The 15857-nt window shown below is 46.4% G+C and overlaps 2 protein-coding genes across 3 annotated transcripts; one reads left to right on the top strand and one right to left on the bottom strand.

Moving 5' to 3' along the window:
* The first annotated feature begins 795 nt into the window (after window positions 1-795).
* Window positions 796-8232, top strand: CCNA2 (cyclin A2). The gene is given in 8 exon segments (XM_063157052.1): window positions 796-952; window positions 955-1260; window positions 2086-2201; window positions 2533-2756; window positions 3281-3485; window positions 4256-4369; window positions 4645-4778; window positions 5146-8232. Coding segments are annotated over 8 exon segments (1308 nt in total). The 3' UTR covers window positions 5198-8232.
* Window positions 8233-8433: 201 nt separating this feature from the next.
* Window positions 8434-13223, bottom strand: EXOSC9 (exosome component 9). 2 transcript variants are annotated; one of them, XM_063157050.1, is made up of 12 exons: window positions 13108-13223; window positions 12879-12973; window positions 12148-12267; window positions 11959-12061; window positions 11423-11560; window positions 11227-11309; window positions 10936-11068; window positions 10384-10472; window positions 10056-10202; window positions 9559-9749; window positions 9180-9258; window positions 8434-8684 (listed from the first exon to the last, which is right to left on the bottom strand). In XM_063157050.1, the coding sequence occupies exons 1-12, from the start codon at window positions 13171-13173 to the stop codon at window positions 8603-8605; spliced, it is 1326 nt and encodes a 441-aa protein (XP_063013120.1). In that variant the 5' UTR covers window positions 13174-13223; the 3' UTR covers window positions 8434-8602. The 2 variants fall into 2 exon arrangements, with proteins under 2 accessions (XP_063013120.1, XP_063013121.1); XM_063157051.1 differs by having other exon boundaries at window positions 9559-9740.
* Window positions 13224-15857: the final 2634 nt, after the last annotated feature.

Here is a 15857-nt window from a genome sequence, read left to right as displayed (position 1 = left end):
TGTAACCCCTAAACCACATCCCCCAACCCCATATCCAGACACCTCTTAAACACCTCCAGCGATGGTGACTCCCTCTAACAGTGGTAATTTTTCTCCTAATTGTCTCATCTGAGGATGGGGAGGCCCTGGCACATGTTGCCTGGGGCAGCTATGCATACCCCATCCCTGGAAGTGTTCAAGGCCAGGTTGGATGGGGCTCTGACCAGCCTGGTCTAATGAAAGGTGTCCCTGCCCAGAGCAGGATGGTTGGAACACGAGTACCTTTGTGGTCTGCGATTCTTTGTCAATCGAAGGATTATTATGGCCTCATCCTGAGGCCATTTCCTCTTATCCCCTCGCTGCGGGCACCTCCCTATCCCCTCGTTTCAGAGAGCTGGAGAGAGGGATGAGGTCTCCCCCTGAGCCTCCCTTTCTCCTGGCCGAACTCCCCCATCTCCCGGGCCACGTTCAGGAGCCCGGCTGGGCGAGCTCCAGCTCGCTTCCCACACACGTTTCCCGGCGGGAACGCCCGAGGCTCTTCTCTCCCTGCCCTGGGCGGGTGCGGGGCCTGCTGTCCCCGGCAGCCGCGGTCCCTCCCCGTGCGCTGCCCGCCCCCCGCGTCCGCCTGTGTCTGTCTGTCCGTCCCTCTGTCCGCCCCATCCGGCGCGGCCGTGACGCCGCGCTCGCCCATTGGGCGGTTCAAGAGTCGCGGGCTACTTGAACGGCGCGGGCGGCTCCAGGCGCGCCCGTCCCCGGCCCCGCCGCTCCGGCCCCGCCGTCCCCTCCGCCGCGCTGCCCCCGGCTCCTGCTGCGGCCATGCTGGCGGAGCAGGAGAACCAGGAGAACGTGCCCCCGCCGGCGGCCGGCAAAGCCGCGGCGCCGCTGCCCGCCGCCGGCACCCGCGTGGCTCTGGGGCTGCTGCGGGGGGCGCAGCAGCGCGCCGGGATCCCGCTGCAGGTGAGGGGGAGCGGCGGGAGCGGGGCGGTGTGGAAGGGGCGGCGGCGGGAGCTGTCAGGGCCCGGCGCTGACGGCCGCTCTCCCCACAGGCGGCGCGGGGCGGCTGCGAGGGCCATGGAGCGGCGGCGGGGCTGCAGCAGCATCAACACCAGCCCTTCTCCATCCATGTGGACGAGCCCGACGGGGAGCGGGAGCCGCGGCGGCAGCGGGGCGTCCCGGCGAGGCAGAAGGAGGAGGCGGCGCTGGGGCTGCGTGCGGCCGTGTGTGCCCTTGGAGAGCGGCGGCCCCTGGCTCCCCTGGGCAACGCCATGGAGCTGAGCTTCGGTACGTGAGAGCCCGGCCCTGGGCGCCGTGCAGGCCGCGTCCCACCTGCTCCCCTCAGGGCCCTGCCTGCCCCCGGGCAGCGAGGAGGAGCTCGCCCAGGGAAGGGTTCCCAGAGCCAGCTGCAGAGCTGTGGCCTGGGACGAGGGCTGGTTCGGTTCCTTTGAGCCTGCTTACCTGAGTGCAACAGCTCTGCCATGCAGCTGAGCCTATGCGTTCTTATCCCCTCCTGGTTTAGGCCGTTTTATAATTTACAGCTTTGACTATCAGTACTTCACGAGAGAAACCAGATTACAGACAAGATCAACCCATAAAGCCTCACCCTTTGCTACCATTACAGAGTTAGAAGGGGACTTGACCCAGGCAGATCCCAAAACGTTAAAGGTTTTTCTGCCAGTTAGTGGTGCAAGTGTTTTGAGCTCTTGCCAGTATGTGAAAAATGGGAACTACCAGATCCGTCTTCTGTAGCATATGTCTGAATATCGGGGGGTGGTTTTTCTTTGATCCACTTCGGCAGGCTACTGAAAGCTCTGGCACCCCTGCCCTGTTTTAAGCCACGATCTAAGCTTGCAGGATCCACGTCTATGTTACAAGGTATCACAGGGTGCACTGAGCACTACATAATTGCAAGAGAGTTTTCCATCTCATTATTCTTAGCGGGAAGTGGAGAAAGGGGAAGGGGAAAACTTTCCTGTTGCACTAACATTTCACTTCCATAGACCCTCCCCAACTCTCAGTCCAGCTGAGTGAGCCTGCACAAGGTTCCCTGTGCTGTGAGGAAATGATGTGATGGTGCCCATTTTAACATGGCTGTTATCCTCTGCTTAGATTCTCCAAGTATTATGGATATTTCAATAACCTCAGAAACAGAAGAGAAAGCACCAAACGTTAATAACGTGCCAGACTATATCAGTGAAATCCATTCATACCTGAGGGAAATGGAGGTGAGCTGCTGTCCCTTTTCTTATTTGCATACAGCCCACGGGGGAAGAGTTTGGGGTGGAGAAATGTATCAGAACATGAGTTACCAAGACAGTGACTAAATTAGAGCTTGCTAGAAAGGGAGAAATAAGAGCACGGGACTGGTTTCTTGTGATAAAGTTTATTGTGCCACGCACAAGCTGGAAAGCGAGATTACAGAAATAGAACTTACTGATCCTGAACTCACCAGTGTTTACTTCTGATTTGTTAAACTGTGATAAATGGAGTTTAAACAGTTGCTTCCCTACCAGCACGTGGTCCAGCCTCAACTCTATCTGTCATCTAAACCTACAGGTGAAGTGCAAGCCCAAAATAGGCTACATGAAGAAGCAACCTGATATCACAAACAACATGCGGGCTATTCTTGTGGACTGGCTGGTGGAAGTTGGAGAAGAATACAAATTACAGAACGAAACCCTGCACTTAGCTGTAAATTACATTGATAGGTTTCTTTCATCCATGTCTGTTTTGAGAGGAAAACTTCAGCTTGTGGGTACTGCAGCTATGCTGCTCGCATCGTAAGTGAAATTGCTTCATTTTGTGTTCCACCTGCTGGTTTCATGCCAGTGAAAATCTTGGGGCTGTTCTGTTGCCTAGAGCAGGACTGACTCGGGAAGGTTTCACAGTAGGAGAAAAATCAAGAGTTATCCACCTAAAAGCTGGGCAGTTATCTTTGAAGTTTGCCCCTAAAGTGAGAATCTGTTATTTCCAGCTGCAGCAGCCGGCATCTAAAATAGTATTTGAGGGAATATGCTTAAGGCATGTGAAAAGCAAGTTGTGCTTGCCCCAGTTGCTAATTCAGTGGGTTATTCTGGAGTTTCAGTGACTCCAAGTACTAAATTCCTTAGTCCTGAATTATCATGCTGTTGTAGCTCTCTAATTTCAAATCCTGGTGATTCAAGAGCTATGGAACCAACTGCAGCAAACTTGTTTGGCACCAGTGCCCAGCTCCTTCCCAAGTCAGAATTTAAATGAGCATTTCATTGAATGTTGGTGGTTTTCTAGTACTCAATTATTTACTCATAAACGTTTCTCCTGGCAGAAAGTTTGAAGAGATCTACCCTCCTGAAGTAGCTGAGTTTGTCTACATCACAGATGACACCTACACCAAGAAGCAGGTCCTAAGGATGGAGCACTTAATTCTGAAGGTTTTGTCATTTGACTTGGCAGCTCCAACAATCAACCAGTTCCTCACCCAGTACTTTCTACACCAGCAGACAGATGCTAAAGTGGAGAGCCTGTCAATGGTAAGTAGGAATTACTAGCTCAGCTCATGTAATTAGAGAGTTTTATTGCAGATACTTATTGCACATATATTTGTGTATATGTATGACATATATACACCTTCTGAATTGTGCTCCTGCAGAAGTCATGCCCCACTGCTGGGAACTAACACTCCTATTGCCACTTTCTGTGTGGGATACTCCATTCTTATCAGAGGCTGGCACTTGGCCTGGCTCAAGCATGCACCCTTATTCAGAGCAGGCAGAGATTAATGAACTTGAAATTGGGGCTTGTTGCACTGCCAGATCTTTCCCTCTCTCTTATCTACAGCTGCCACACCTACCCACACACTTTGGCAAGACCACTAACACACTTTGGCAAAAAAGGACTTTTGGTTTGTTTTTTCCTCGACCAGCAGCAAGCTCTAAATCCAGAGACTAATTTCTAGAACAAAGCACAGATAACCTTTCAGCTGAAGTTACAGTAAATCCTAGCTCTGTGGTAGGTACCAGAGGCCCTAAACACAAGCCTTTGTCTCACTGTGCAGAGGTCGGACCTGACTACACTCTTCCCTCTAGTTCTTGTATGTTTGTAAATATAAAATGTGCTGGGAAAGCAAGTGCTGGGAATGCTGTTTGGCAGTAGCTAGCAGGAGATGCTTAAAGAGAAAGTAAGTGGAAACTGATAAAAGATGTCCTTCCAGCTGATGGCAGGATTGGAAGATCAAGTTAGGGTTCCAGAGCAACTGTTAACTTTTGGAAGCAGATGATTCCCTTTTTCATTTCCCTTGCAGTACCTGGGAGAGCTGAGTCTAATTGATGCTGATCCTTACCTGAAATACTTGCCATCAGTTATTGCTGCTGCAGCATTTCATCTGGCAGATTACACACTCACTGGACAAAGCTGGGTACGTAGCACTCTGGTGTGAGCCCTCACAGGCCTCTGTGTATGCTCAGTGTATTTGTACACAGTTCTGAGTGCTGGGCCTGGGCTCCAGGAATTGCAGCCCCTCTGTGCTCCTGGGCTGGTAATTAAGGATTGCTCCCTGTGGCGTTTGAAAAATGGGGTAGGGGGGTGAGGTAAATATAGTTCAACAGAAAGATAAAGACTCCACTACTGGTGACCACCATAAGTGAACAGCAACATTCAAATGTCCCTCACCCATTCCTTTTTTCCCCTCAGCCTGAATCCCTGTGCAAAGTAACGGGCTACACCCTTGAAGACATCAAGCCTTGCCTCATAGACCTACACAACACCTACCTCAAAGCAGCCCAGCACACACAACAGTCCATAAGGGAAAAGTACAAGAGTAGCAAGTGAGTATCTGTGGAGGTGTTAATGGCTGATTTGTCCAAGCATGTAACTGCCTGGCAGGGTGTGGGTGTGGGATGTATCTTTTGAGTCTTCAGGCACACTCAATTAACCAAATTCACCTCTTCAGTGAGAGGATGACAAGACTCCTTGGGGTTTTTACATTGTGGTTTGTCAGGCAATACTTGGTGTTCTGTTGCTGCCTGAACTGTCAGGTAGAAACTGGAGGAATTTTTCTTGACATTCCTACAGTTGGTGATACCTAATGCTCCTAAAAATCTGTGTGGGGCATGGCAGCCAACAAGCCCCAGAATTTTTCCTGCCTGCCTGGTTGAGCAAGATGACATCCTGCCTCTTTTGTTCCCTCTCTAGGTACCATGGAGTATCTCTCATTGACCCACCAGACACACTAAACTTATTGTAGTAATCAAGAGACTGATCTTTTTAAGAGATGTATATTACCAGAAAATGATGTACAGTTTTAAACATGGTTCAGGATTCTAGATATGATCAATCAGAATATGAATACAGGCCTTGATGACTTCAATTATGAAGTTTAGTTTCATATGGTTTTAATGTAAATCTTTTGTACATGCAATCTTGTTAAGAGTTTTAGCTGTGTTTTTATCAAAATGTTCTCTTCAGGCACAGAATTAACCATGCAGGCCACGTGAAGTCTGAGACTGCTTATCTAATTATAGACTAAATGTTAATACTAGCAGTGCATTATTATAGTAGGGCTTTTTCTCCTTCTGAGTAAGAAAGATTTGGTTTCCACAGAGTATCAGTAGCATTTTTATTCTGTCTAGTTTAAACTGAGACTTAGCATAGATCCAAAACATTGCCTTAATGGCTACAAAACTGGAAGAAACTCTCTGGCCACGAGGAGAGCTCCTTGCTGGAACCGACTCATGAAGCTCTTTAGGACCTGCCCCAGTTGCTGTATAATGTAGTGCCAGATTTCATCCGGGGAAAGGCTGAGTGCTCTGCTGCAGGGACTGCACAGTTAAAACCCCTGCACCAGTTCATACCTTGTGCTTCCACTACACAGAAAATGGCCTTGCTGTCAATATCTTCTGGTCCAAGTGTAAAACTGATACTAATGCAAAGCCATGGAGTTCCCACTGATGTGTTGGCTGTCCCAAAAGTCCATTGATGCCTACTGAGAACATTAGTCCTCAGTCTGCTTGTCTTGTACCTCTTAAGGGGTGGTGGAGGGGTTAAACTGCAGTGGGTGAGCTGCTGCTCTGTGGCCTCAAGAGCAGGGAATATCTTCTGACATGGATGGGCTGCGTGCAGAGCAAAGCAGCAGGAATTCCATACGCCCCTCATGCTTGGGAGTAGCTCCTCTCTGGCACGCAGCAAAAATGTGCCATGTTTTTCCTTAGTTCTGCAACTGTTACATAAGCAAACTGGCATTCAATCAGCATTAGATCAAGTGGATGTTTACCTTCAGCCTGTGTAAATGGAGTGATGCTGCCCTGTACTGCTGCTGTTGGCATGTAAAGCAGCAAGTGCATGGAAGTGGGCTGAATTGAGCCATTTCCGGGTTGGCTAATAAACAGTTTTTGTATCTGATGTTAGTGGTCTTGCCAATAGCTTAAAATCACTGAGGGGTAGTGCTGTCATCTTAGACTGGCATTCATTCCTAAAGCCTTTTGACAAGGGCTGCCCTGTGAAACCTGTGCCTCTTCAGCTTGGAGTCGGTGCTGTCTCTGGTTATCTGGGCACCCAGCAGTATAAACTCCTCCCCACAGATGTCCAACAGCTGTTTGGGTGTGGGCTATTGGAAATATTTTTTTTCAAATCGTCATCTCTGTCAGGCTGAGCAGCAGCGGTTCATGAGAAAGAACTCCTTGTGTCACCTCAGCAGCTACAAAGTTACTATTCTGCCCCCACCCTTGTGCTCCTGCCTGAGCCTTCCCTGAACCACCTCAACTACAAAAGCAATGGTGATCAAAATTCTGGTCGAAATAAGCAGCAGGAGTGGCCTTTTTGACCAATCTGTTCTTCTTAGGATGCACTTGGACTTCTATGCATGTTCTAATGGTTAATGAAAAACCATATTTCATTGGCCAGCAGCCTTTATTTAGATGAATTTCAGTGGGCTGCTACTGAAATGCTAAAATTAATTTGGGACAGCCTGTGCGGTATATCATGTCTGGTGCTTGGGGTTGGAAACACTTTAACCTTGCAGGAGAGGGAGTTTGCATAGGGAGGAATGTGTTTTTCCCTGTTTGTGACCTTGGAAAGACAACTGGCAACGCTGAGTGGTAGCAATTACTTGAAGGTTCCAGGCCACAATGCTCTTCTGGGGAAACTGGGTTCTGCCTTCCCCTTCCTTTCTGTGGTGTATTCCAGGACCACTGAGAAATAGCAACATTGGAGGGGTAATTTAAAGGAAGCTTATGAAATATTTTCTCCAGAAAAGGAGCAAGTAGCAGTACTTTAGGTGAAAAGACTTCAGTGGGTTTTAGTATTAATTTAGTGCTTAATCAAAGAGCTGTGCTCAAGTTTCGATGGAATTTGTCCCCATAGCATGGAGAAAAATTCTTCCATGCTCCCTGAGTTTTATTTTCACCATTATCAACCCGACCTCCTCTGCAGCCTAACAAAAAATCCCCAGTCAGGGGCTGGCATCACTGCCCAGCATGACCATGGTCCTCCTTCCTCAGGGCAGCTCTTGCTTCTGCTGTTAAGTGCTATCTTTTTCCACCTTCTCATTTTCCAAAGTTAATATGGGACAATTCCAGCTTTTGCTTCTAAGCCTTGAACAAAATATCCCAGGTTGTACTGTACTACTGTTAAGCCTATCCAGGTTAACTTCTAATCCTTTCCAACTCAAGGCTCAAAGGAATATAGGGATGTTACATGTGAAGAAGGGAGAAACAGCAGTGCAAAAGGTACTGTTCTTTTTTCTGAAGAAGTTTACAGTCTTGTGGTACTACAGAACTAAGAAGGAACTGCATCTTCACCCATTTTTGTACTCAGGACAGTGACTTTGGGTTGGAAGAACTGACACTAAGAAAATGCACTGGTTTAGCTCCTGGAGATAAGAGGGTTTGTGTGTTGGTCCCTTCTCCTGAAAGAGCACAACTTGATTCAAAATTTGCCTGGCTGGGAGCAATGTTATATACATATGGTTTTGGGTTTTTTTTTACATTAAGTTCTTAACCTGATTTGGGGAATGTAAAATCTGCAGCAGTAACTCCTCTCCAGTTCACAGCTCATGTAACACTGAGGTCACCTGTAAAATAGCCCTGCTTCACTCTGTAAATATGTGTGTGTTTCTAGGGTCACTTGTTTGCAAACAAAGTGCCCAGATCAGGTATTTTGCAATTCTCCCTGTCTCTTTGTTTTGCCTGATCCTAAATTGAGAGCATAACTCTTTGCCTATAGTTCAAGAAGCATTCCTGTCTGTTGCATGTAATATTTAATTAAACTTTTAAAGAAACTCCACTGCTGAAGTTCTGTGCTAGTTTGTTAAGTCCATGCATTTCTGCTGATTTTCATACAAAGTGGTCTGAGTACAAGGTAAGATGTGGAGTAATGGGGGCAAGAAGGCTTTAATAACAGCACATTGATTTTCCCCTGTGCAGAAAGCTGAACTAGGTGAGTTTTTGCTGCAGCTGGATGCCAAACCTAGGATTTCAATTACCATTTCAGGCACCATTTTTTTATTTAAATCTGTGTACAATGGTTTAACATATATGTAAAAGCAAAGCCAGATATTGGGAGGGGAGGAAATAAAATTATCTACAAAAATAAACTCAGTAATAATACACCAAAATCCATATGATACAGCATTCCTGCAGGAGGGATGGTGGCTTTAACGAGAAGTTCTCTTCTTTCTTCTCCTTTTGTTAAATGCTTTCTTACTTGGATTTTCTTGTTTGGAGCTGGCCTGTGTTCTGTCAGCAAACAACAGTTGTATCAGAGAAACATACTGAATAGTTTTTCAAAATAACACAGGCTGATTATCCATAACTTGGCAACTCCCCCCCATTCCTGGGGCCAAGGTGTAAGTTAATCTTTTGAAAGTGCACCAACAACAAGGGTTTCCATGGATACAGCAGCAAATCTCACTTATTGGAGGTAAAACTCAACATCAGCTCTAATGCAGCACACAGAATGTCTGCAGCAGCTCTCAGGAGCCTCTGACTGAGATCCACTTGTATGCTCTCACTCCCTCTGGAAGGACTAAAATGAGTCAAATGAGCTGCAGGCCAGATAGGTTCTGGCCTCCCAGGACAGAAGAGATTTAGCTAGATTTAAACTTCCTTGCTCTCAGCTATATCTGTATTCCCTTTTATCCATTGAAACCTTTCTTGGCCTTGCCAAAATCCTGCCCTTCCTGGTAATACTCCTTACAAACTTTTCCCCTCCTAATTCCACTTGCTGCTTACCTTGTTTTCCTTGGTAGTTCCTGTGGTTCCAGAATGACAACTTCTTCCTCCTCGCTGTCGGACACAACAATGGGTTCATCTAAAAAAACACACAAACCCCACCAACCCCAAACTGCTGGTCAGCTTTGTACAAACAACTCCTGTAAATAATAACCACAGCATTTTTAAACAAACATCCCGAGGGGTTACTGATTCATTTGGAGCCCTCCCCATACTACAGAAATCAACTTTTGAAAAGAACTGACTGGGTCAAGTGGAATTAGCAAATGTGTAAAGTGGCTACAATGGTTCTTTCTTCCTACAGACCTTTCACATTTTAACTATAAACTGTTAATAAAGTGATATAATAAGATCTGATATTAAGAAAACAAATACTTACCACTCTTAGTTTCCTTCAGTGTACTTGTATCCTCAGTCTCCACCTTCACACATTCAAAAGCAGCTGCCTCACTTTCACCTTCCTCTTCTGCTGCTTCTTCCTTCTCAGATTCTTCAAGGTCTCCCCAGGAGCTCTCTATTCCTTCCCCAGTTTGGGCTGTGCCAGGAGTGTGCACTACTGGACTGGCAAAACTGCAGGAGTTAAGAAAAACCTTGGTGTTTGCTGGTACATTTCTTTATATTCTGAGTGCAAAGCTGGGGACAACAGCCCTAAAGGGGAGTTCAGAGTGCCACTTCTCCAGTCAATGTAATAATCACAGCTCTGACCTCAGCTCTGCACTTTAGGCAAGGAATTAAAATCAGACCGAACCAAGACCAGGATGATGATGATGAGGATGATGATGTTTCCTCTCAAGGTTATATGGCTACCTAACCCAAGAGGAATCTTAGATGTGTGTTAGTCTGGTTTTCCCTTGGGTAATACCCTGGAAAAGATACACTTCTGAGGGAGGGTCAGCTTTAGCAATGATTTCTCCAGCCTGTTCTTCCACGTCGTTGGTGTCCACAGCAGCACTCTCCATTTTGAAGGCAGTGATCCTTTGGTTGGGGATGGATTCTGCGAAGCCGAACTTGCCGCCTTCTTTCCTGGCCATTCAGCAACAGACATTATTTCAGGATAACCAAAAACTGCTGCTCTTTTCAAGTTCAAATATACAAATGCTTGCTATTTAAAACAAATAGAAGTGAAGACAATTTGCTGCGGAAACCACAATCTGACATTATTCCCTAAAAAAATCTCATTTCCAGCCCTTCCCAAAACACTCACCTGGCTTTCTGGTCATTTTCCAAGGCTTTCTGAATCAGTTCTGTTATTTCTGCAACCTTAACAGCTGTTATTTTACTGCACCTCAGAATCTGTTACACATACAAAAAGCAGCTTACAACCAGGAAATCAAGAGGTTTTTAACTGAAACTACAGAGCATCCTAAGAATCACATACATTTCAATCACAGGAATTACAAACACAATATGGCACCTTAGCATGAGGGTCTGGATTCACTGAGACTTTATGCAAAAAGTTAACAGCTTCCATAGTGCAACTGGAAATAATTTGCAGGGGTTTTTTTCAGCCAAATCTCAGGGAAAATAAAAATATGCATATCTGACCAAAACCAATGCATTTTCTACATCCCTTCTGCAGCATGGTACACAGTACTATGCTCTTCCACTAAGACAAAAAATACATAATCTCTTCCAATAAAATCAGACAGTTAATTGACTTCTCAGTTTCCAAATGTCACGGATATTACCACATCAAGACTGCAGCACAGGAAGCAGTCAGTACACCACAGAAGGACTGGTCAGAGCAAAGGTTTACCTGATCTGGCAGCAGCATGACCACTCCACTGGACTGGATGGTACAAATTTCATGGTGTTTATTCATGGCAATTACCAGCAGCCCATCCATCACCCGCTCCTCACGTTCAGTGGGATCCACCAACAAATAGGTCCTAGAATCAAGGTTTGAAATATGAGGCAACAGTCGAAATTTGAGGTATCTTACTACCCTCAAACACAATTAAACAAAGGAGTTGGTTTGCATATTAATAACTATGGGTATATAAGGTTTATACCCCTTATATGGGTACATAAGACCTCAAAATCTTACCCTTGATGGAAGAAGGCAAAACTGACACAAATGGGCATGTGGTGGATACTCAAGGGGACAGGATCACGTTCCTCAGGAGTGTACTTTGAAAGGAATTGGCCCAGAACACAGTTATTTATGAAACTTGTTTGATTTTAAAGTGACAAAGAAATTTCAGGAAATTAAAAAAAAACACCAAAAAACAAAAACAACTTACCACAGTTACTTCCTCTCCTTGCACAGACACATCTGGCCTGCGAAAATGGCACAGAGCTACAATCCCTGCTATGCTGGCAGCATCAGTGATGTTGCCATCATGGTTTAACAGGTGCATGTCCAGCCGAATTTGCCAAACCTCACAAAAACAAAAAAATAACAAAACTGCTGGATTTCACAGAAGTTTGTTTTTTTTTAAAACTAGTTCATTTTTTTTGAACCAGAAAAACCCAGTATATTTTCCTTAGGTCTTTGATTAAGAAGATGAAAGATCTTGGTATATTTGAAGATACCCAGATTTAGTTATGACGAAGTATGCAGCACTTCAGCACAATTTAAACATCATTCTGTAGGGTCCCAGTACTTCAGAAAGCCTATGCAGACAGGCAAAGTAAAAATCCTCTCAAATCAGATGAGTGAATCTTTACACTAACCTAAAATCAGTACTTCTACTATCCAACATAAGACAGAGGCCAACTTAAAATTGGACTACATGTATCTTTTAGTTTAAACCCATCAGAAGTGAAGTTTTCCTACCTTTTCACCAGCAACAACACAGAGAGATTCAGTCTCAATGCACTTGGAGTCTCTGAGGCATCGCTCCAGCAGTCTGTTCAGTGACACCAGTAACTCGGATTGCCTGTTGGAACAAAATTAACCCAAACTCAACACGATTACAGTGGCTTTTATGCCATCCTTGTTTAGTCCTCTTTAGACATTCATTACCTGCCAGGCTCCAGCCCAGGTGCAGCCATGGGTGAGAGCTCCAGGTTAAAGAAGAGCACACCTTCCGTGGGCCGACTGGGCTTAGGGGCAACGAGTTCACACGAGACCTGGGCAAGAACCCTGCCAAGGCAAAGAAAGCACCAAGTCACAGAGCATACCAGGGAAAACCTAGAAACAAAACACATACTTGGGGAAAAAGCACGTGGTTAGGGTTTTAGTTTGTAATTTTCACTCCTGACAGTTTCTTGTTCAACGCCTATCATACAGATTTAAACTTTGGTCAACAACTGAAAGAACCAAACATTAAGAACTAGAACATACTCCTGTCTTTTAAGACTAAAAATTGACTCGAACACATGAGAAAATGTAATGAAATATTGTGCATATATTCATAATGCGATAACTCATATTGTGCATATTCATATGCATAAAGTGCTTATATTTCATTTTTACACATGCAAAAAAGGGTCGTTTGGTTTGGGGAAGAATGCAAAATGCGAGATATAGGGAAACTAGGGAACAATTTTGCATTTTATAAATTAGCTGTAACTACAATAATCACGGAAACACCATCCCTTTCCCGCTTACTTAATTTCCATCTTCTCCTCTTTGCTCCTACCCTTGAAATACTACGACATTAAGGCTTGAAAGGTTAAAATCTGTTTACAGAGCTCTCTGGGAACCTCAGGCTCCAGCTAAGCCGGGGCCCGCAGCCGAGCTCCCGCTCCCACCTGGTCCTGCCCAGCTCCACGATGCAGCAGCCGCGGTCGGCGCCGAAGGAGATGCGGATGTTCCGGTAGTCGTAGCACTGCCGCCCGTCCAGGCGCTGCGGGAATACACGGAGGGTCAGCGCGCCATGCCCGGCATGCGACGGCACCGCGCGGGCGCGGATCCCGGGGACAGCCGGGCAGCGGGGAAGGGATGGGGAAAGGGGCAGGGAGGGGGATGCCGGCGCCGCACCTTCTTCTCCTGGATGGCTCTCAGGAGGAAGCGCCGCTCGCAGTTGGAGAGCGGCGTCGCCTTCATGGCCGCGCCGTGAGGGTGACGGGCGGAGAGACGGGCGAAGGAGGGGGAGCGCGCGCGCGTCATTGCCGCGCGCCGCGCGTGCCCAGCCCGCACGCGCCGCGCTCCCGCCCCTGCGCGCGTCCCCTCAGGGAGGGCACGGCCCTGAGAAATCCCTTATGGGGCGCGAACACACTCTGCTTGGAAAAACTTCCCCTGCTCTCCAAGCTAAACCTGCCCCGGCTCGGCTTCATGATGTTTCCTCGAGTCCTGTCCCTGGTCATCAGGGTGCAGAGATCGGCATCTGCCCTTCCGCTCCCCGTCCCGAGGATGCTGAGGTCTCCCCTCAGTCTCCGCCAGCTGGACAAACCAAGTGCCCTCAGCCGCCCTTCACACGGCTTCCCCTCCAGGCCGTTCAGCATCCTCGTGCTGCCCAACAGCTCCATGTCTTTTCCATATTGCTTCCATTTTGGTGCCTAAAATTGCATACAGCCCCCGAGGAGAAGCCGCAGCAGCGCAGGGTGTGCGCCTCAGCTGTGAGGCGGCACGTGAGGGACAGAGGCAGCGTGAGCTGATGCCGGAGTGCCGGTGTCGGGAAAGCCATCTGGAATTTAAAAAAAACCCACAAAACATGCATGCCAGACATTTGGAGTGGTTCACACTATTGTGGTGCCCAGCCCGCAAGGTGCGGATGCCCTGCAGCCCTCAGGAAGCAGCCGGGCCGGTGTCGGGAGCACGGCGGTCAGTGCTGCAGGGAAAAATGCAGCCGAGACATCCAGGCTGCCAGAGGAACATCCCTCCCTGCTGTTCTGAGATGTTGCCCGTAAGTAAAAAGGCCTTTACAAGTGGCCTTTATGCCTAGTTTGAGCTATAACGAGAAAATGTTATCTTCCCACCAATATTAAGCCCCAGACACTGGCGTTTTCCACACAAAAGTGTTGAAATATCTCAGTTAGGCTGTCTTTTCAAACCCTGTTAACACACTACAGTTCTAGTACAAACTAAAATGTAAGTTGTGTTTCTGAAACTCACAAGTTTGTATTGGTGAGGAGAAGTGCTGCCTGATTTTCCCATGCTGGTTTTGTACTTTCAGTTTAGGATAAATATCGTCACAAATATTAAGACAATATCGATGACATTATAGAAAGACACTCCTTCTCCAAGGCCAAAAATAAGCAATTAGCCCTTGGAGTTTTACTGGCAGTCTTTATGTGGAAATTCTGTCTGATTTTACGTTTTTGTTGTGTGAATTTGGTGACAATATTCATTAGTGAAGGCTTGGGATTAAATTCTGTTACTCTTCAAGTTTACTAACAGCAAATTTGGAAGGGATTTTTTTGTTTGTGGGAGTCGTCCAAACTACTTACTCTTCATCAATTACAAAAAGATGTTAATTTCACCGTATGTTGAGATTTCTGCTTGAAGTGGAGTGGGAAAAATTCCTGTTCCTGCTCTCTCAGTGAACTGTTAGGTGCCTCAATCCAACAGGCTGGTGGCAAAGCACCCTTTTCAAAACAGAGAAGGTGGTGATGATGGTGAGCTTCAGGGGGAGCTGGATGTAATTCCAGGGGAAATAAGTCAGGTATTGGGGCTGGAAATCAGCTGTGTCCCCTTTGATCCATGCCTGTCTTCTTCACACAAAGGTTACTTTACAGCTTTGGTGCTTGCACATGTGCTAGGAAGGGTGTAGGATTTAATGGACAAATTAAGGAAGTGTAAAACCACAGCATTGGAAATCTGTAGGAGGAGGGTAAACAGAAAATAAGGTCAGTATAAATGGTTCATGAAATAGAAGCTGAGAAATTTCTGTGTTTCTGAACAGTGGAGGGCAGGGCTACAGTGGTTGTACTCTGGAAATACTCTGGGTGTTCAGAGGGAGTGAGTGTTGCACCCTGCAGAGTGAATAAATAAGCAAATAAATCACAGGTACTTAGGCTAAAGCAGGAACTTTTAGAAAGAAGATCCTGATGATCTACTGAGCCCACATGGAAGCGTTTCTTCTTTTGAGCTTAATGCTCTGTGGGCTGAAATGCTTGAATTGGATGATCTTACTGAACCGAGCCTGGAGGGAAAATCTCATTTGAGGACTGGAGAAGAAAAGCAAACTGCATCAGAATCTTTGCTTCTTGACAGCAAGCTGCCAGCAATTTTTATGGCCTAATCAAAATAAATAAGAAATTGACCTTCTCTTTCCATAGCAGCCTTAACTGCAATGTGCCTCTGCTGCTTGGCTGCAAGTCCTGCTCATTTCCACACCCATGCATGACATGATGTATGCATTGTTCCCGCTGATAAGGTTATTTGGGAAGAAAGGCTCTGCCTAGATGTAATAATTAAATTTTTTATTTGTTTTTATGGTGAACAGTTCTGGGGGGGGGTGGGAGGATGGGCAATCCTTGCCTCCCGCTGAGATGAGGAACATTCTGGCCAGGATCCAGGGAAACACTGGATCAAACAAGCTCTCAAACAAGGGAATCTCAATCCAGGGAAGCACTCAAACAAGCTCTTTATCTGAACCACAGATAAGCACCTTTGTCCCTTACATATTAGAAGGAATGTGTCACAGCTTCCAAGGTGAAAATTTAGGAAAGGAGTTGCCTGGTATATATGCTCAAATAATTTTATTTAAAAAAAAAACCCAAACAAACAAACAAACAAAAAACCCCAAACAACAACAAGACCAACAACAAAACAAAACAAAACAAAAA

Source organism: Melospiza melodia, chromosome 5, assembly GCF_035770615.1.
Source record: "Melospiza melodia melodia isolate bMelMel2 chromosome 5, bMelMel2.pri, whole genome shotgun sequence".
NCBI lineage: Eukaryota > Metazoa > Chordata > Aves > Passeriformes > Passerellidae > Melospiza > Melospiza melodia.
Note: the sequence above shows the minus strand (reverse complement) of the source record. Positions and strands in the feature narration are given on the sequence as shown.

What these genes read in the sequence shown, in the direction of transcription:
- EXOSC9 (XM_063157050.1), bottom strand. Translation starts at nt 13,173, where the DNA reads ATGAAGGCGACGCCGCTCTCCAACTGCGAGCGGCGCTTCCTCCTGAGA. An exon ending in TTTGCCTTCTTCCATCAAGG is followed by an intron (nt 11,069 to 11,226) that starts GTAAGATTTTGA and finishes CCTTGATTCTAG; the next exon opens with GACCTATTTGTTGGTGGATC. An exon ending in ACTGAAGGAAACTAAGAGTG is followed by an intron (nt 9,259 to 9,558) that starts GTAAGTATTTGT and finishes GTGTTTTTTTAG; the next exon opens with ATGAACCCATTGTTGTGTCC.